The sequence below is a fragment of the Poromitra crassiceps genome (genome assembly GCF_964638095.1).
Source record: "Poromitra crassiceps genome assembly, chromosome: 5".
NCBI classification, from domain to species: domain Eukaryota; kingdom Metazoa; phylum Chordata; class Actinopteri; order Beryciformes; family Melamphaidae; genus Poromitra; species Poromitra crassiceps.
The window spans coordinates 50,445,578-50,466,887 of NC_139642.1; the positions used below are offsets into that span (position 1 = coordinate 50,445,578).

Here is a 21,310-nt window from a genome sequence, read left to right on the forward strand (position 1 = left end):
ACGGCCGGCACAGTGCCTGTTGACGCCCTAAGGGAAAGTTCTATTTTAGCATGCAACCTTCACGTCAAGATGATGTAGAGAAAAAGATTGACCTCTGTGACCTCTCCCGGCTTCAAGCTTTGAACAGAGATTTAAAATAAAACGCAGCAGCTTTTCCTAGGAATACCAGAAACAAACCTATTTACACGTGTTTTCATCGCTCTACCAAATCCAGCGCAAGTATGAGGGGGAAGAGATCCAATAACCATCCATTTTATGGTCCTATAACAATTCTACAGTACAGTACATTGCGTATCACAAAGTGCTGTAGAGTAGACTGTACTATATTTAGTTGACTGTAGGGGAGCCATGGTGGTCCATCTCTCTTGATAATGGTAAGATGAATGAGAGGTAACGTATGAATAGCTAAAAGCAGCTTGATCTTCTCTTTCTGTGCAGCGACCCCCTCGCTACGGCTTCCAGAGACGCTCTCTTCTTCTTTTCATCCGTTTCTCCGTTTCAAAGCCTGCCGTCTTGCTTTGTTATATTATGTGTATCTTTGCGTCGGTGTGCTTCATATAGCCTGCGGGGGGTGCTGTGCTAATGTGTGGCAGCCTACCAGGAGGTTTGCTGACACACATACAGGCAGCACAGTCTGTGAGCTGGACTGAGAGACTAGATGCCCTGGCGTGGCATGCACAGTTACACAAGCAGTGCTGTGTGAAGCAGCTTGCACATATAAATACTCCCCCTCAGTCCAAATCAGAGCCACACTGTTCTCCTTCCACTCCTACACTTCTGTCTGGCTGTCCCATTCAGGTTTTGACCGTTACTTTTCAAACTTTGCTGCAGTTCTAGGCAGCGCCTCTATAGGTTTAGCTGGAGTTTAGACCTTCAGCCAACAGCCTTCACTTCACAGCATTCTTGTACGTCTTTCATCTCATGTATACCTCATGTATACCACATGTATAGCTCATGGCTGTGTTTACTGCACCTTATCTCTTAATAGCCCTTACTTCATACAGCCCTTTGTTTCTGTATATAAAACAGCAGGGCGTCAAGAAATCCCTCTGTTTTACTGTATAGGGCAGTGAGTCACAAACACCTTTGTATTTACAGTACAGTGATGCCTGGCAAAACACAGAGCTCACCTGTCTCTCTGCAGGTGATTCACTCTCATTACTGTGTGGAAAATGACTCATTGTTTGTGCTAAACATTGTGGATCCTGTGATCCTATGTGATTGTCTGCAGGCTACAATGGGGCTTCCCCCATGCGCTCACACAGAAACGCACCGGGTTCTGATGTTGCTCTCAAACTGTCTGGACCCGGGACATGAAAGGAGATGATGATTTCATGGAGAGTCATGGAAACAGAAAACAGTGGGGAATGGCATGGCTTAGCGCTGCCAAAAGGTGCCAATGGAAAAGGTCCATATAGAGCCTGTGGTTCTCAAACTTCTTCATGTCAAGGACCCCTAAACTGACCCAAAGTACACCACCTGACCCCCCATTTGATCAGATTTTGTCCCAGCCAGGGTCCCCCGTCCCGTGTGATAAGATGTTTTGCTTTTAGAGGTTTTATTACAGTCAGAAAGTGTAATGAAACCCATGATCAAAATAGACAAACATTCTGTCATTGTGGATGGAATTATAGTAAAAATAAATGATTGCCCTTTTTGCTGGGTACCCCCTGGAAGGCCCTCAAGGATCCCTGGGCCCCCCACCCCCCCTCCCAAACACACACACAGCCTCCTAAAAAGTACACATGAATCCGGCAGGCCTCCCTGCCTTTTCTCTGAACTGGTTGTTTGTGACAGGATGGTCCAAGGTCAAAACTACCAAACAACTCCCCCCTCCCTCCCCGAACACCACCATCACCACACACATGCACACACACACACACACACACACACACACACACACACACACACACACACACACGCACACACACACACACGCACACACATACGCACACACACACACACACACACACACACACACACACACACACATACACACACGCACGCACAACACACACAAGCAGCTTGCATGCACCGCAGTCCAAACATAAATCTGTTCTAATGACGGCAGCTGCAATGGACAAGAGGAGAAGAAAGAGAAGAGAAACAAAGTGACTTTACTGAAACAGCCTCAAAGGTAAGGAAGAAGAGACACGCCCTCTTTGCTGTCCGCCTCCCACACACCTTTCAGGGCAGCCTTGTAGCCCACCTTAAGAAAACATCCGTGCCCCCCCACGACGCTGAGCCCAGTGTTTCCCTCTGTCTTTAATCTCAGTGAAAAGAGCTTTTAACAAGGCCGGGTTCTGCCAAACAGAACAAAGGCAGGGAGGAACTGCAAGAGATAGTAGCAGAGTGGAAGGCTCTGTAATTTATCACCTGTTGCCCCTGGGCGGCCCTGCACACTCCAGTGTGTGTGTCTGTGTGCGTGTGTGTGCGTGTGCGTGCGTGTGTGTGTGTGTGTGTGTGCGTGTGCATGCGTGCGTGCGTATGTGTGCATGTGTAAGTTGGTATGGAAAGGTGATGAATGAATAAGTAAAGAACAAGAAGACAGACATTCCTCATACAAAACCTCAAAAGACACAGCTTTGTGAAACTCTTTCCAGAGTAGTCATCTGTCAATGAAGAACACTGTGCTTGTACATAACTTTCCTATTAGATTTTAACATTGCATTTTGATGTAGTAATGACTATAATGAGACTATTCCTGTGGTATGGTATGATATGGTGTGGTGTGGTAGGCTATGGTATGGTATGGTATGGTATGGTGTGGTGTGGTGTGGTGTGGTATGGTATGGTATGGTATGGTATGGTATGGTATGGTATGGTATGGTATGGTATGGTATGGTATGGTATGGTATGGTATGGCCATTTGGCCACTGTGAAGGCCAAACTTTCAATGGTAGGAACAAGAAGAAGATTATTTTTTTTTACTTTAAATGCAACTAAAATGTCATATAATGTAATGCCATGTGACGTCAAAGCTATTCTAACTTGGTTGGACTTGGAACATGGTTTGGTTTGCAGTAAACTGAGGAAGATAGCCCTCAAGCTCCAAGCAGATTTCTATCTTATCTCTGCCTGCCATCTAGTGGCTTGTTGTTGCCATTACATGTGGCCCCAGTATCATCAACTTTCATTTTTCTAAATAAAATGAAAAGAAGTGGACGGAATAAAATCTTACCATTGATGTGTAGATGTTATTTGGAAATATGCCTTGGCATTGGCATAAATTAATCATCAAGTACACTTGCAATCAAGTTTAGTGCGCCTTACATAATAATACATAATAAAATCTTACCATTGATGTATAACGCGAGATGTTAATTGGAAATAGGCCTTGGCATTGGCATAATTAAGCATGAATACGTGCAATCAAGTTGAGTGCGCCTTATCTAATGTTGCCTACCCGTGCTCCTCGTAAACTCCCTCTCACAGCGGTAAACCAAGCCCTAGCGAGTGAAATAATAACAAATTGGACTCCGACTCCGTAACAAAATATGTTTGATGTCTGTTGTTTTATTTTAGAGATCACACTGCACATAACTACTTTTCAGAATGAATAGTAGAAATGCGAAAGTATCAATTGGCGTATTCATTTATTTCTTAACCGAAATGTAATGCTGTCTGCCATTTCCCCCAAAATACAAGCCGCTTTCTCACCTCGCCCTTTTTTTCTTTCTCCAACTCGGGGGGAAAGGTCGTGTCGCAGTCGGGGCTGCGCTGAAGTGATTATTCTGATATTTCCGAAAACCCCTGAAGGCCGCATTACGACAACGGCAAAGACGTGGTACGCCTACGCAACCATACGCAATCCTGTGAGGTGAGAGTGAAGGAAGCTAGGAAGAAGGGACCAAGGAAACCTCGTAGACAAACACCCTGGGGAGGTGTAGAGGAGCCCAGCTAGCGCATAGCTCTCACAGTGCCAAGAAAACAATAATAAAGCCTGCGTGAGTCCTTCAAACAGCGAGGACCAGCATGTCGGAGACATACGGTATGTGTGTTGGTAGCATAGACTGTATCAATATCGTGTGATAGATTGACATGTCATGTTTGCTAGCTGTTCCATACACACACTTGTTCAATGGTGAGTAACGTTAGCGCTTTGCTAGTTAGCTACTAAGCTAGCTTCATGGCTAGCTTATGTTAGCTAATAGCTAGGTCAGGATGTTTGGGGCTTTACTCGTAGGTTAACTAACGTATAGCTACATTTCATACACTGCTACAGTAGTTGGGCGTTCTTCGTGAATATTGACACCACTGTCGAACAATGGCAGATTGTATGCTTCCCTACATGATCACGAGTAGGAGTAAACATAATGCTGAAATATTGCCAGTTAAAAGTTGGACCAACTTGGGTTAGTTTTGGCACAGTCAGAGCTACGGCATGTTGTGACAAGTAGCTAGAATTTGCCTGCAGACACTGAGGTACCGTTAGTTTGATGAAATGAAAGCGGATTTGGTGACCTTGCAAGCAGGCTGCATTTTATTTCAGGTACTTTGTGTTTTCACTTTAGAGGTAGCTCGAAACCGAGGCCTGTATCAGGAAGTCACGGTAGCCAGCCGGGTCGTTCCTGTTTACCTGGACAGCAGCAGCTGTTAGTGTTAGGTGTGGCCACTCTGATCAGTGAGCGGCTAGCTAGCCCCTTTCATGACTCTCTGCAACACAGACGTGAAAGGGGCACACCACCACATGTGTTCTCCTGCTTGAGTTGAATTCAAGCATAGGAATTAGAACAAGTACAAGGCTAATACAAGAACCAACTACATTGCATGCTTATGCTGACACAAGTCATGTTGCCTTGGCATGAGGGTGTAGACATTATGAGCACCCACATAAACAAGAATTTTACTCCGACTTTACATCGACATAAATTAATTTATCATGGCTCTCCTTTGTGGTGTCAATGAACATAGGCACAGTTGACTGGATACCTTACCCGCTGTTTTGAAACGGTACACCATCACCCTCTCCTGTTGCTCTCTCTCTTCCTCTCTCATTCACAGTCTCCATCCATCTGCTTTTCTCGCCCTCTTTTCTCGTATGAAACAGTACCTCCACTAGACCATTTTTATGGTGAAGTGCAAGCACTAATGGTAGCTGTAATAGTCTTCTATTGATTTTTTTCCCTCCGTCTCCTCTGTTGTCTCTTCTCCAGGAGGGATCTAGCGAAAAGTATCATAAGTACAGTAACAGAAGCAGGCTAAATTGCACCAACAGAAGCTAATTGAATTCTTGTTTCTGTTCTTTTCTGTACAGCACATGTTCTTTAGCTTACTAAGTGTAGTTAAGGCACAACACAGTAACACAGACACGCTATGTTTATGTCAGTGTTACTTGACCTTGTTTGAAAATAGATTATATTTTTAGCACCTGATCACTGGTAACACGTTTTGTTATGATCAATACATACAAGAGCATTGGCTTGGGGTCATTGGACAAAAACAATGATCATATCCATATTCCTTAATTATGGAGATGTGTGAACAGAGATCTCACATCTTGTGGTTGACAAAATTGTGACTTGATTTGTGCCATGTTGCACATGACTGACTGATTGATATTATGGCCGGGATTCTAACCAATGATTCATCCCCTTTATCTTTGTTGGTTTTTAACTCGATCAAAATGAACTTGCCATTCCCACGCTTGTGTTAATGTCCTGTTTAGCTTTGCCAAGTAATTTTTGGAAGCTGTGTACCGGTACATGCAAACCATTTATGGTTAGGCTACACACTACAAACACAGGTGTGCTACTGACGCTTTGTTTTATTAGTGGCCGGGCCAGCGAAGCGGCAGGGCCACTTACTGTATTTGCCTGTATTATTATTCTTCTCCCAGGAAGTTGGACTTCCCATGCATGAAAATAAACCAAACTTTGCACAACTGTCCAGTCCCATGCCAAACGTCTTTGATGCAAATTTGGCGCCAATAGTCCTAATGGTGGCATTACAGGGACCGTCTAAAGTTTCAAACTTTGAAAATTCATAAAAAATCAGGCATACGTGCTACAGCTTTGCAACTTTCACTGAAATGTGGGCCCAAATGAGGAGCAACATTTGTCCAATGCAACCTATGGCCAATTATGAAGTCTAAAGACCGCAAAACTGCAAAAACTGTAAAACTAATTAAACACTACTTCTCCCACATTTTTTCTTCAAACAACACCAAACTTCAGCATCTGCATCGTTAGACTGTCCTACACAAAAGTATCAAACAGATTTTCGATTGGTCAAAAGTTGAGCCCACAGTGCATCAGCATCTTAATTGCCCTAATTACCTAGGGCAATTACCGTAGGTTGTATTTGTGATGCCATCAGTGATGTCACTCGAGCAATTGTGATGTCATCAGTGATGTCATAAATCCTTCCTGGCTCACCCTATATAAGTTGAAGCAGTGTGTGTTTTTACACGCAAGCATCCAGTCCCATAAAACACCACCAGCAAGCATCCAGTCTGCAATGGGTCGTGCCCCGCCACGACCCATTGCTGCGCAGCAGCTATAATTATTATTAGTGTGCTTGCTTACCCCAGAACACAAACCTACAACAAGGGGTTGATGTAACCTATGATTAAAGTGGTAATCTGCAGGATTTTACCACCTGAACTTCCTGAAGTCTTTGCTGGGCTGTTTTGCACTGCATTTCCCAAAGATCACTTTTCACAATCGGTGTCACTAGTATTGCCAATTCTTTTTCCCATTGAGTTTTGTTTTTGGTGATAATATTGCTTTTTTCTGTTCAACCATTGTGAGTTCTGTTTATAGCAAACAAACCACATCACCTCTAGTCTGTGGGCAAACGCTTTGCATCTGCTCATTTACTGTATATATAAAACCATGTGGGGGAACAATAACACTGCAGCCCAAAATTACCAGATACAAGCGAAGACAAAGTGATCAGTAACAGATACCAGGCTCTCTGAAAGACGTGACACATCACTTCCTGTGTGGCTGAGCTTTTTCCATGGAAATAAAACTCCCTGATGTCGGCTGATTAGAAAAGCACATGTGAAAGATTTCCTCAAGTGGAGATATAGTCACTTGTGTTGTCAAGTGGCAACAGAGAGAAGCAAAATGGAAATGTGTTTATGTATGTTTCAGATTATAACTTTTTTGTCAAATAACTTTTATATTGATTCAGATGTGGTTTAACAAGGTGGCAGACGGTGGGAATGGGAGATGATGTAGAACTCAAGACTGCTGACTGTCGAGAGGTGGTTTGACAGTTGTTTATGAATGATTATAATATACTTGTGTATTAGGCCGCCTGTCCCTGAGCTCGCCTGGACAATCTTGGTGAGATAAGAGCAAGGGCATGTGTGAAGGTTGGGGTGTTTGTTTGCACCACGAGAGTCACAAATTAATGCAATGAGTTTTTACATGGAGTGTGTAAAGAAGACATCCTTTTCCTGGGAAATAAATAACCAGTTAATTGGTTTTTAAATGGTGCAGTCAACAGCTGGTAAATAAATCACATTTCCAATGTTTCCATCTGTTTTGCGTTCCAGCCTTGGAACACACACAAACACATTTCATTAAGGCAAGAGTGCAGAGTTCACCAGTGTCTCTAGATGAACACAAATCTTTTTTTTCCCTCCCAGATGCAAATACCTGTGTGCTGTATTAGTAGATCAGAAGACAATATGTTTGGATTGCCATTTGATTAATGCTAGACCTTTAGTAGATGTGGGCCTTCTTTGTTGCAGTGTTTTCATAGTGTAAGTGAGAGCATATTGTGTGACACTGTTGTGTCTCTGATCCCTCAGGGGTTATTTAATATTTATGTCAAAGAACACAACAACAGAGTAGCCTAGCAGGCTGCTGTTGCACAGGGCAGCGCTGCATCCCTATTGGTTTGACATGATATTGCATGGGGCAACGCTGCATCCCTATTGGTTTGACATGATATTGCATGGGGCAACGCTGCATCCCTATTGGTTTGACATGATATTGACAGCTTCATTGTTGTATGCAGATATCAAGTAGGAAATATGGGATGTCTGGGAGACCCTGAAAAGCTGAGGCAAGCATTTAAAACAAAGCTGTGCTAGTTTTTGATTCTGTCACTTCTGCTGTCCCATCCTATCCATTGGTAATGTGTAGTTGTGTGGAGATTAAATCATTCTGGATATACTGTTGCAAAAGTGCTGGTAGACTACTTCCCTTGCCCTTACAGCGGTAGTTCTGTTACCAAGGATCTGACCTGAAGGTTGTGTTGCTGCAGAAACCACAAGCTTCCACAAACAAAGGTGCACTAGAACAAACAAAGCTGCAGAGTGGTGTGCTTTATATTGACTGAGCAAGGTGCCTCCAAGAGCACTCAGCACTCTGCATAATGTGTTTAAATGTCACACAGAGAGAAAAGCTCAACCTCTCCTCTCCTCTAAACTACTGACAGCTCTGTTGAGTTTACCTTGTGTGTGGAGCTGAATATTCACAGATGTCATTTTATTTCCCTCGCTAGTAATCTCACCATCACTGTATAATAATGTTCCAGGCCAGCAGGTCTGGATAACAGAGCCAGCGCTTAAGCTCAAACCAAAATGGCCTGATGATACTACGTCTTCAAATCCAAGTGAAGTAGGCTCTCAGGAGGTTAGGTATACGAGGGATCAGCCGAGCAGCATTTTGGTAAACAAACGGCGTCACTGGGTGGCAACGGCAATGGAACCCTATGGAGCCCAAATGGCGCGAGGCTTGAGTGTCCGACTCTAGCCAGCTAACTCTCTTTACATTTTAAAAACTACGACAGTTCACACAACTTTAACACGACATGCATATATTATACATCAAACTCTTGAGCTCTTGCTCTCACTCAGAATGTGAAAATATAAGCGATGTCATGTATAGTTTTTGAGATATTAACGTTTGTTTGCCACAACTCATACTATTAACTGCCGCGGGGTTCCGCATTTCTGGGTGGCAAGTGACGTCACACTGATTCGTCCTATTCACCTTATGTTCAGACGCGGGGGTGGGCCAAATTCTTCCGGGTTGTGTTAACACTTCCGGTGGTCAAAGAATGTAGCCTACTACTTTGAGCTCGGTACACAGCAAGCAAGCAAGTATCCACTATTAGCCAGGTCAGATAACATTATCGTCGACAATGACGAGCACTTTCTTGTAAAACATACCTGGACTCCAACAAAGAAAGCTTCAGATAGTTTACTCTCCTCCGAGCGCAGCTCGAGCCATTTACGTCTATAAGACCCGCAGACGTTAACGTAATTCCCTGGAATGCGAGACTTAACGAGCCAGTTACACTGCGTTGCATTCTTAGACATTGCCGTTTGCTATTATTTGGTATGTTACTGTACATACAATTGGCTAAAGTAAGTTAATTCAGAGTTAGATGATATTGGAGCAGTGCAGCCATTTTCTTTTTCTTTTTTTTTAGCCGGAAGTCGTCACACGACCACACAACCGGGTGAAATGGGCGTGGCTACATAAGGTGATGAATAGTGTGGACATCACCGTGACTCGGGCAGTCGGTGAGATAAATCTCTCTGATTGGCTGGTAGAGTGCAGTGCTTGAGAAGAGACAAAACATTCTTCTCATTTTTCAACTTCATCTGATCAATCCAACACACAAATATGTTCACAGTGACGTGGAAAGCTCACGCGCACAACGCAGGCGCACAACGCACGTGCTAGTTGACCGTCAGCTGTAGTCTTTGCGGTGTGTTCAAGTGCAACTTTTTGGCTCCGACAAAGGCGACGTGAGGCGACGCGACAGTCGCTACTCGTTCTTTGTAGTTCTCCCAGTGTGTCAGCCCCTTTAGCCTGCGTTCACCAATTCAGGCGATGCATCGTGCATCTGTGTGTGTGTGGAGTGTCACTACACACACGCGCACACACACACACAGGGCTAATGTAGCATATCGTTCTTCTGACACCAGCTCTTGGCGAATGAAGACAAACCGACACACACTTCTGCCAATAATGTTCTTCTAATCATTCAGTCATTTAGGATCACTGCAGTCGGTGGAAGTCAGTCTCTCTTCTGTCTCCACAGTTGCTCAGTAAACAGCGGGCTGGAGATGTCATTCAAATGAACTGACATGCGGGACAAAACGTGACACATGGGTTCTTCCCATGGTGGAAAATGAGAGAGGGGAAAATGACAGAAGAAAAAGGAAGTGTGAATGGAATAGGCAGAGAGTGAGAGTGAAACAGAGCAGAGTGTGTGTGTGTGTGTGTGTGTGTGTGTGTGTGTGTGTGTGTGTGTGTGTGTGTGTGGGCGTCGTTGACGTGATTAGTCACCGCAGCCTGATGTCGGGTTGCGTCAGAGACGATGAATAATCGAGACTGCAACTTCCAGTCACTTCCTGTTATTGTATCTGTTTCGCCACTGCCACGCCCCCTTAGGAGACTTAAGCCTGTGGCATACTCTTGGCGCCCAGCCAAGCGCATAGGGTGCGCGGCGATTTTGACGTCATCGCACGGGGCGTGTCGGGGGGCGAGGCCTGAGCGCAGTGCGGCGCGTCCATGGAGATTTTTCTATCAGCGCGTCGGGTTTTGCTGCCTGTGCCTGTGAGATCTCCGTGGGTAGGCTATCAGCGGATATCTGCTGTGATTGAGTCCTCATCGTCGTAAAGTCGCCCTCGAAGCATGACGTTCGATTATAACGAACTACCGTAGTTGTGTGGCTTAGCCTTCCCAAATGTTGAGGGTCGTTTTTTTAAATTTAATACATAGAATTGGGAACGTTACATTCAATTTCATTCCTGGCACTAATCGCCGCCATTTTCCCCTGGAGCTTCCACAGGCGGAGGGGGTGGGAGGAGCGAGCTGCGCACTGACTATGTGCTGTTTCGGCCCGCGCAGAGTGCGTGCGCCCTCCTCGGAGCCCCGCCTCCAGCCTGTGTGCGAAGAGTATGCCAGATGCTTTAGGAGCCAATGAGGTTTCATAACATGGAGAAAGAGCCAATCACAAGCTGCCATTTAGGAGACTGGAAGAATGCTATTTCATACTGTTGGCGGAGCCTGGAATGCACTGTCTCTATAATCCACCATCTCTGGTTGCGTTTCTCCAAAAGTTGAGTCGGTTTCCACTTTTCCGCTGCAGGACCTTGCATTTTTTGTTGTTTTGTTGATTTGGTCTGAATCCGTCAGACCGGCTCTCTGCTTTTCTGTTATTGTCCACACTTCTCTATGCATGTCACTCACACTGATTCACACATCTCTCTCTTTTACACACACACACACACACACACACACACACACACACACACACACACACACACACACACACACACACACACACACACACACACACACACACACACACACACACGCCCACATACACACACCCTCAGCTCTCCCCCTCTCCTCAATCCTCATATTGTTTCATATCTCATGGATCAGGTCGTAACACAGCCTACGCATGCAAATGTCCTTTGCCCTGTCTGTGGTCACAGCACACAAAGGGCTGCCTTTAGGCTGCGAGTGGCCTTGCACGTCAGGGCTCCGCTCGTTTGGGCTCGGGCCGGGGTCGGGGTCAGGGGGTCATCTGTGTAGGAGGGGTTGTAGTACTCTCCAGACTTAGAGCAGGAACCCGCTTCACACACGACACACCAACAACATCTGCACACCCAGCTGGCCACGCTCACTCAGTCCCACGCTAGTCACTCTTATCATCTTAAGCCACGTCTAGTAGCTCAGATGATGCAAACCCCGTGGCTTCATTCTAATGACCTGTTGTGTTGTTTTCAAGATTCCTACAAAGTCTTAAGTGCTAAATTTGAATATACAGTACTCCTTGAAAAAAGTGCTTGATTTTCAACATAATCGGGTGTTTCATTTCTATACAAGCACTCATGTAAAACATCAATCTTTTAATACAGTGACAGTGAGATGATCCCGTCGTCATTATTTATTGTCTCCTGGCGTTTCACACAAGACACGGAGCGGATCACAAAAAAGTGGACCGGAGCTGGATTGACTGACTCTGGGCTCCGAAATGAAAGGGGCCATTTTTCTGTTCAGCTCCGCTCCACCCGCGTCATCTGCTCTCTCAATGCCCGGAAAGTGCTTTAATTTGACTGTTCAAAAGCTCTATGAACACTGAGTTTTGTGCTGCTGCTTGTTCAAGGCTCCACCCACAGCCCTTTCTCCACTTAGCACAAATAAGGCTACTGAGCGAATTCAATTGGATTCAGAAGGAGCACGTTATACTTCACATGCAGGGTTTAGTGATTAGTTGGCTAATCTGGGGTTGTTGGACACTGACTGTAGTATCTCAGGTGGGATTAAAAGAAAATCTGAGGATTGGAGAGCAAAGACCGGCACGTTTCTGTTCTCCCCTGATTCTGTTGCATTGATTTCTACCTTCTTCTCCTTTGCTTCCAGACTTCCTGTTTAAATTCCTGGTGATTGGCAGTGCTGGGGCGGGGAAATCGTGCCTCCTCCACCAGTTCATTGAGAGCAAGTGTAAGTGTCCCCTCATAAAAGCTTATGACTCACATGACTGGCTGCATTACAGTAACTACATAATTCCATACCTCACACATGAATACAGATTCATCGTTTTTCCACTCAGCCTAGAATATATGCTCAATAATACTGCTTAAGAGTTTACTGATGATTTGTTAAATATAGTGCATATAGCGCATAAGTAACACCTCTCCCTACTGTGAGGTTAGACTAATTTCTACTGCACTTTTTCAGCCAGGCCCTCCAGGCTGAGTTATTCATTGACCTCTATGGAGAATTCAAGCAGGACTGTGTCTACTCTGTCCAGATTGTTCACGTTGGGCCCACATAACTCTAAATACTCTCTTAGAATCTGGACTGGAGGAACAGGACAGAGCAGTGCAGCACCTCTCTCATAATGTGAAAGACTTACCAATACTCACAGGGAATGTTAATGATGCTCGTTTAATTTATTTTAACAAGGAAAGTAAGTATTTGGTTTGGAAGCTACTAACATTGTCCAGGCCATTTCTTTTCTTAGGTTAAACTTCAGAAAACCTACAGTACATTTTGAAACTTTTTTTTTTAATGAAGTAAAAAATTTTGTGATGTAGCAGAACCAGTTATTAATGCCGGTTAAGTAAGCACATGAAGTATCATATCTGCACTATTAAAACCATTTGATTTAAAATGTGCCTTGTCCTTGAAAATAGTGAAGATGTTGACATAAGATGCAAAAAAGTCTAAAAATGGTTTCCTCCTCATGCCAATCATGGATAATAATATTTATCACAATATCACAACATCATTTTAGCCATGATTGAGCCGCTCTAAGCATGAATGTAGCTGTGAAGTCCAACGCATTTCTCCAGTTTAATCTTATCTTTTAAGCTATATGGTGAATAATTTGAAAGTGAAACGCGCTGCACACACGCATGCGCGCACGCGCACACACACACACACACACACACACACACACACACACACACACACACACACGCTCACACACACGCTCAAATTAATTAAAGACGTGCCAGGGCCCAGTGCTGTCAGTGGAGTGAAAGCAGGAGGAGGTTTTTTGACAGTGTTAATCTCTTAGGGACTCACTAGTCCTCTGATATGGATATGAGCTGTTTGAAGATACCCACTCGTGTCTTTGAAACAAGCACAACACACCAACATATTATAGATCAGAACTAAGACTCTGAGAACTGAGTTGGAAGGTCTGTCTTTATGGCAGTGCGCCACCTGTTGGGTTAAATGATAAGACTTCACTCTCTCTTTTGCCAGGATAAAACACCCTGCCGAAACAGTCTCTCCATAACTTTTTTGTTTTGGGGACATGATGAAAGGCATACGCTAAAGTTACTGTTCTGCTTTTCTATGTCCTCTCTGTCTCCCCTCGTCACTGTCCACCTGTCCTGATGCAGTCAAGCAGGACTCCAACCACACCATCGGGGTGGAGTTTGGGTCCAGAGTGGTCAATGTCGGCGGAAAGACGGTCAAACTGCAGATCTGGGACACCGCCGGGCAAGAGCGATTCCGGTAAACTCCTTCTACAGCCTGCTCAGCGTGTGGCAAACCCTGACCTGAAGAGAACTTTCACATTCACACTGTCACGGTCACACTCATTCATCATGCCCAGGAGATGCCCAGTGCAGCCCCAGTCTTGTGCCACTGATCACTGAGAGTTATTAAAGGTACATTCAGTGATGTTTCTGTGTTAAATGGCTCTATATTCTGACAGCAATCACTGAAATAGAGTGTTGGGTCAGTGACTTGAAACCCCCAACCCCCCGCTGTCCTCTATCTCTCTCCTGTAGTCCTGCAGGCAGGGCGGACGTATCTCCACAACTGTAACTCATAGAGACTCACTGATGGCAGCATTGGCCTTCCGTTTCCCACAAAATGTCACCTTTTCTCTGATTGGATCAAAATTGGCGCCGACCTCAAACTATCCAAGTTGCGGAGATACATCCGCCCTGCATGCAGAACTACAGGAGAGAGAGAGAGGACAGCGGGGGGTTGGGGGTTTCAAGTCACTGACCAAACACTCTATTTCAGTGATTGCTGTTAGAATATAGAGCCATTTAACACTTATTTTAACACAAAAACATTGCTGAATGTACGTTTAAGTGGCTTACTCCAAGGCAGCTTGACTGCATTTGTTAAGAATGGAGAGCATTTGTCAGTCACTATCCACATCCAAGCTATTTCCAACCAATCACAGACCCATTGTCTTCTGTCATTGATGGTTAGTTTGAGTAGGTGATGTTATGATGTTATGTTATGAAACCTTCTGTCCTCCCTCCGCAGTTCTGTGACCCGCAGCTACTACCGAGGTGCGGCCGGGGCGCTGCTCGTCTACGACATCACCAGGTAAATCCATCGCTGGCTGCGTTCACACTGCCTCTCCTTAACAGAAAAGTACCACGTTTGTGTCAAGCAAAATGTATTTATTAACTCACTCACTCTCGTAGTCAGGCCAGGAAATACTTTTTTTGGTCTAGAGGCCACAGTTGCTGGTAAATCACCAATCACAACACACAAACGATCTCTGAAACATGGTTGCTTACCTGCCTAAGTGGCTGGTATATAAGCTCACCTGCACAAGCATCTGGCTAGTGGTAATTTTCCTGCCAGCTTTTAGTGCCCATTCAGACTGGTGTGTATCACACGTGGAGATAACTAGCTGCTGGGCCAAACACATTTTTTCCACCTTGACTATAAATGTGAATGTTTTTGCCTTGCACATCCATGACATGGATCTGCCTGGACTTCCAGTCAAATTAACTGACACTTTCTGACCTGTGAAATTTGTGAGTAGTTACCATACTTGTGCTGTGATTCAAAAACGTCCATATTGTAATCTTTTGTATTAGCGTTATATTTGTGGTTTATGTCTGTGCAGTGTAATAAAGCGCTATACCATGTCAACACCATCTCCAGAATGTGTGTAGTTTAGTTTATTCTGTGCAGAGACAGACATAGTGCATATATGCATTATTCATTAGTTCCAATGTTGTTATTTTATGCATATGTGTGAATAAAAAACTCAAACTCAAAAAAATAGTGATATGACTGCCAGCACCCAGTCACACGGTTTAGTTTTGGAAGCTCCAAGTTGCGATAGAAGTGTTGTGTAATCAAGATGGAGTGAATGTGTGAATGCTGAGTGACAGGAATGTAATAGAGTTTGTGTTTGTACCAATGTAGGATTGTAGGTGTGTGGGTGTGTGGGTTAGGGTGCAGAAGAGTGGCAGGAGATGTAATATAGTAGTATCTTCTGGAAGGCAGCAGCAGCCCGGGGAAATCAAAAGTCCATTAGAGAAAGTGTCACCTGGGAGAGTGGATGGAGAAAAGTGCAGGGGGGGCATGAGGGAGAGAAGGGGAGATGGAGACATCTTTAACATTTATCAATGTTGTGTAGGTGAAAGCAGGAATACAGACAGCAAAGTGTGTGGATGTGTGTGGATGAGGGAGAGAGTGGGTGATCGAGACCCAGTCTGTGCAGGATCTGTGCAGGATTGTGAGCAGAAGTGAGGTCATCTTTTGGGCTGCGTCTGACCGCAGCTGTTAGACATCATTTCTGCAGAGCCACACCCTCCTGCTCACCTCGTGCTGCCATGGACACCACCGTCCTGTCGCCATGGTGACGGGTGGCTTCAAGCCAAAACAAGTTCTCTGTATGACATCACTGTCCGGCAGACTCTTTTATATAACTCACCCGCGTTTATACAGTCTATTGGCTACAAAAAGAAGTCTGGTTGTATAGAAGTCAATGGGAAAATGACCCCGACTTCTCACTTGATTCATTACCTCAATTAACACTTTCCTAACGAGTTCATGGTCTTGATTGCTGCTAGTTTCAAGTCTTCTTCAATACAGCATGATCATTTTGTAAATTATGGTCCCAATAGCAGGTAGCTCTGTCCTAAAAAAAAACACGATGGTGACGACCAAACTCAAGGCTTCAAAACATGAGTCCACAAACCAATGCATGATGTCATGGTGGCTGTATCCATAGTTTTGATACGCTCTTCGGTGCCGTCTTGTCCTGCAGCCGGGAGACATATAATGCCCTGACCAACTGGCTGACGGACGCCCGGACGCTGGCCAGCCCCAACATAGTGATCATCCTGTGTGGCAACAAGAAGGACCTGGACGCAGACAGAGAGGTGACCTTCCTGGAGGCCTCGCGCTTTGCTCAGGAGAACGGTAACTGACATCAGATGCACAGTCTCTTAGATTTCCTCAGCTCTATATCTCCTCTAATTCTCACTTTCTTCCTTTCCCCTCTCCACTCTGCCTTTTGTGCCTCTATCTCTATCTCTCTCTCTCTCTCTCTCTCTCTCTCTCTCTTCTCTCTCTCTCTATCTCTCCCTCTCTCTCTCTCCTCCACCCTGAATGTGTGTCTGCCTGTGCAGAGCTGATGTTCCTGGAGACCAGCGCTCTGACAGGGGAGAATGTAGAAGAGGGTTTCCTGAAGTGCGCCCGCACCATCCTCAACAAGATAGAATCAGGTACAAAGCTCCACTTGTTTGGTAATAAGGTGTGTCTGAGTTTCAAGTTGCTGTGTGATTATGCAGATTTTTTTTTTTTTTTTTTTTGCATGTTCATTGTCCTCATCTTTGTGTTGACTCTGTGTGTGTTCACTTCCGTGCACGCATGCAGCCTTGCGAATGTGCTGTTAAGGGTGTGTGTGTGTGTGTGTGTGTGTGTGTGTGTGTGTGTGTGTGTGTGTGTGTGTACACTACAGTGTGTTTGTCTTCATCGCTGACAGTCCTCACCACTGTGTGTTTGAAAGGTGAGCTGGACCCAGAGAGGATGGGCTCAGGTATCCAGTATGGAGACGCCTCCTTGAGGCAGCTGCGGCAGCCGAGAGGCGCCGCCACACAGAATAAGCAGCAGTGTAGCTGCTAGGGCCCGGGGCGCCACCCTCACCGCCACCCACAGGCCCACGCATGCAGGACGTCCCTTACAGGTCAGTCAGTGTAATGCTAGAGAGTATCACTATCAGCTCAGCATGCTAATCGTGCTACGTTTTCCATCAGAGATTATATCCCGATTAATTGATAGGGATGGGACGATATGCTTATTTCATCAATGTAGCATATTATATATATAACAAACGTAGATATTTTTTTTACGTAATCCCTAATTCTGAAATATTGTCCCATCCCTACATGATATTGATCAATGCAAGTCAGTGATGGTATTGTAGCTCTTCTCATCTCCTCTCTCTTCCCACTTCTCAGCTCCAGGTGGTTTTGGGTGTGCGGGACCTTCATCTCTTCCGTCTCACACACCTCACATCACCTGGATCAGTGGTCATGGAGACCACTGCGACCCCTGACCCCTGACCTCTGGTAAGAATGTCCACTTCTTGCCTGGGGAGGACACCCCTGCCCCTGCGTTCTGGGCAAGGAAACCCCTCAGTGTGAATGTGCTGGGATCTTAAAGAAGAGAAGAGAGAAGATAGTTTCTCAGTTAATTACCAGATGAGGAGGTGTCAAGGGTTAAGTGTATGGGCTGTCCTACTGTGTTTTTTTAATCCCTCTCCTGATTTTTAGTAACACCTGCTCAGCGATGCTTTCTCACATACACACACACCACTGTCTGTACCTGAATATCATTCATACGTTTTTGCATATATTTATCATTCAAGCTATCTGGGAAGGATGTCATGATTTAGCTTGTTCAGCACCTTTTTGAGTTTTAACATTCATAGAGGCACACGGTGATATTTAGCATTTTATTAACCCATATTTGAACCCTCATTTATTTTGCACTGAAGAGCGCGCCTCTTCAATTCAACCTGTCATTTGTAACGTGATAAACAGATGGGTCTAAATGTGTCCTCCAACTAGCGCCTCAATTTACGCCAACATGCACAAGATTTTGGTTTATAGATATATTCAAAACCACATACTGTAAATCTTTGTCAAGGTTCCTGCAGTTGTCTAATAATTCTCTTGAGATCTGGTGTAAATTGCAGCTAATTTGTGGGTGTTGGTGTACATAACAGACTATATATTACGCCCAAGTGCAAATCTTTGCTAGTCTCTAGCACTCAAAATCTCAGGGTCAGTACATCAAAGGACGTGTTTCAGTGAGCCAGTGGTAATTAAAAGGAAAAAAATGAAGATTTTGAGTACTAGAAAGTAGCAAAGATTTGCCCTTGCACTTTGTGCCTGTAAGATATGGCGCCAGGTCTTTTCAATCATCGAGGCCCAAATGTATCAGGTATTTTACTGCATCTGAAGTGATCTTGGGTCTGTCGAATGCTTTGTTTATTGGTTTGCGTTGAACTGTACTATTATGACGTAGAGAATCGGCCTTCGTTACACACGTGATATTGTGGGTGTATATTATTCCCAGTCGCCATGTCTCTAAAAGCGGTCAGCGGTGCCTCCAAAGGGAACGGTCCTGTCACTCCACTCACCACACAGGCAAACCTGTGCTGCTCATGTTGAAAGCACACACAAAATGAGAGAGAAATGTTGCTATTTATTTTACTCCAAAGGTCACAAAGTCAAATGTTTTGTATTTATCTGATTCCCCATGCTCACCCCAGCTCATGTTAAGTCCCTGTGTCTCTGGCCCTGTCACAGTGGAGGGTTAAACTAACCATGTCTCTGCCGCCTCCTCCTGCCTGGCTCTTTCCCCTCCCCTTCACCCCTGCCCTGCTTTTAATTGAATGCTGCTCTACATGCACATACAAGGAAGGTCACAGGAAACCACATGCGTGGTTTTGCCTCAGTGCGCGCGTGGGGAAACATTCAGGCCACCCAGTCAGTTTAGTCATATGGGCTCGTTGCTGTTTAATGGGAGGGTGCGAGAAAACTTTGATAAAATCGGAGGTTCTGTTTTCATCGTCCCCGATTAGCTGTCGCTAATCTTTCTCCAGCACAAAAGCGGCGGTCCTCGCCGCTGTGCGTCGTCGTCGTCGCTGGGTTCGTAGTCGACCCAGATGTTTTCCCGTCAAGTCAGAACAGACCCCGTGTTGCCCCAGAGAGAAAGGGGGATTTCCACTCCACTGCAATATGGTTTCCTCTTTCCATGTATCACTGACTGGGGGTTTGTGGTGGAGTTGGAAGAGATTGAGGTTGCGAGTTAAAAAACTTCACTGTAAAAACATCCCAAGCTCCCACCCTGCTCTTGAGTCACTCACAGGCACTGCTGCTGCTTCTGTCAGAACCACAGAGAGCGGGTCACACACCGACTCAGCAGAGAGGAGACAAACTGCCCGCGTATCCATTTCTCATGTCTTTCTCTCAAGTGTTAGCATGTGCCCGCCTAGACCCAACCATAATGCTTTTCAGGCTCCAGTGAGGCAGCACACTTAGGGGGAGGAAGATAGTATATGACATCGCAAGACAGACCGCTCAAAAAAAGTTTTTTTGTTTTTGTTTTTTTAAAAGAAAAATATTTGCTTTGTGTGAAAATGTGTCTCCTTCTGCAAGTGCACTTTTACTTTTGAATTTTCATTTTCGTTTTGTTAATATGCTGTAACTATAGAATTGTACATTTTTATTTTACTTGAAATGTATACTGTAATAAAGATTTTAATTGTAGATGTTTATCATTTCTTACTAAAGAACAACTGAGTGCTTTTGTTTTTTCTTGCTTTCTTCCTCTGCTGTCAGAAGGCGAGAACTGCTGTGATAAGTCCTCTGCCATCTGAGGCTTGACTTTTTTATTGCTTACCGCTGTTGTAGAGGTGATGACAGGAGGGAGAGGATGTTGACTTCCTGAGGAGCCTGTCAACAACTCTCGATCACTCTTATTCATAAGCTGTTGAAAGCACTCTACTACAGCCGCTTCATCTAAATTAGTTGACTACTGTTGAAAGAGTCAGAGCTACTTTGTATTAAAATATATATATACTTTGCATTTTAACTGCAGTCAACAAAACAGCTGTATCGGCATCATTCTGTCTGGACTCGATGCAACGATGAGTGCAATCCAACTCAGTTGTTTCTTAGTAACTAATGCTATATAATCAACTCAACTACTGTACATCTTGAGCAATCTATGCTGTAAATAAGATTTAATTTGTCTATCAAGGGTGATTATTGCTCATTGATTGTAATGAATGGAATTCCCAGTAAACTGCTTGTTTTTTAAGTTAATATCTCATCCTGGATGTTTTTTTTTAATCTCTGTCTAGTCTCTGACATCTAAACTAGGTTTCTGTTTAAGTGCTCATCCAAATTTGTAGCCTAGGGGGGAGTTGGATCAGATCTTGAGTATTGGTAATCCTCTCACTGATGTGCTCCAATGTGAGCAATGAGAAATTACACAACAAATGGATAGCCAGATGAATTAAATAGCTCATAAATGTAACAATAGACTTTTATCCAAATTCTGTATTTTCATTTGTCTGCAGTGTCCCTCAAAGTCAGGGTGGGGTTAGGATCATCAGAGGATTCATATGATGAAGAGTAAATGCCCTCTGTGTCCAGTTGTCTGGATTCATGTTGCTGGGTCGATGGAGTAACAGCCAGAGTGGTTTAATGTAGCTGAAGGGGATATATCGACTGATGTATTGATCCTAGGCAGGCCGTTGAAATGACCTCATAACCAGATTGTATAATTTACCATGGAATAACTCTGCATGGTTTTGCCACTAGATGGTGCTGAATCCATGACAGCAAACACTCAGGTTACCGTATTGGAAGACTTTATGCACTGAAGTCAAATATGATACCTCATGAGGTACTATCAGTTATTTGCACAATATCCTCCTCGTTCTTGTTGAGGGCTGATCCATATAGAATAACAAATCTGGATGTATGTAGATGCAGGAAAATTACATCACTATCTCAGGCAATGCAAATAAGAAAATGTCAATTTTGATGGGATTAGAAAAATCTGGGTCCAGCGTAGGCATA

At 44.5% G+C, this 21,310-nt stretch overlaps 1 protein-coding gene across 1 annotated transcript; it reads left to right on the top strand.

The window, feature by feature from the left end:
- Nucleotides 1–3,875: 3,875 nt before the first annotated feature.
- Nucleotides 3,876–20,519, top strand: rab4b (RAB4B, member RAS oncogene family). Its single transcript, XM_083637050.1, has 8 exons — nucleotides 3,876–3,991; nucleotides 12,351–12,431; nucleotides 13,844–13,958; nucleotides 14,730–14,792; nucleotides 16,477–16,631; nucleotides 16,841–16,936; nucleotides 17,221–17,397; nucleotides 17,672–20,519. The coding sequence occupies exons 1-7, from the start codon at nucleotides 3,976–3,978 to the stop codon at nucleotides 17,334–17,336; spliced, it is 642 nt and encodes a 213-aa protein (XP_083493176.1). The 5' UTR covers nucleotides 3,876–3,975; the 3' UTR covers nucleotides 17,337–17,397; nucleotides 17,672–20,519.
- Nucleotides 20,520–21,310: the final 791 nt, after the last annotated feature.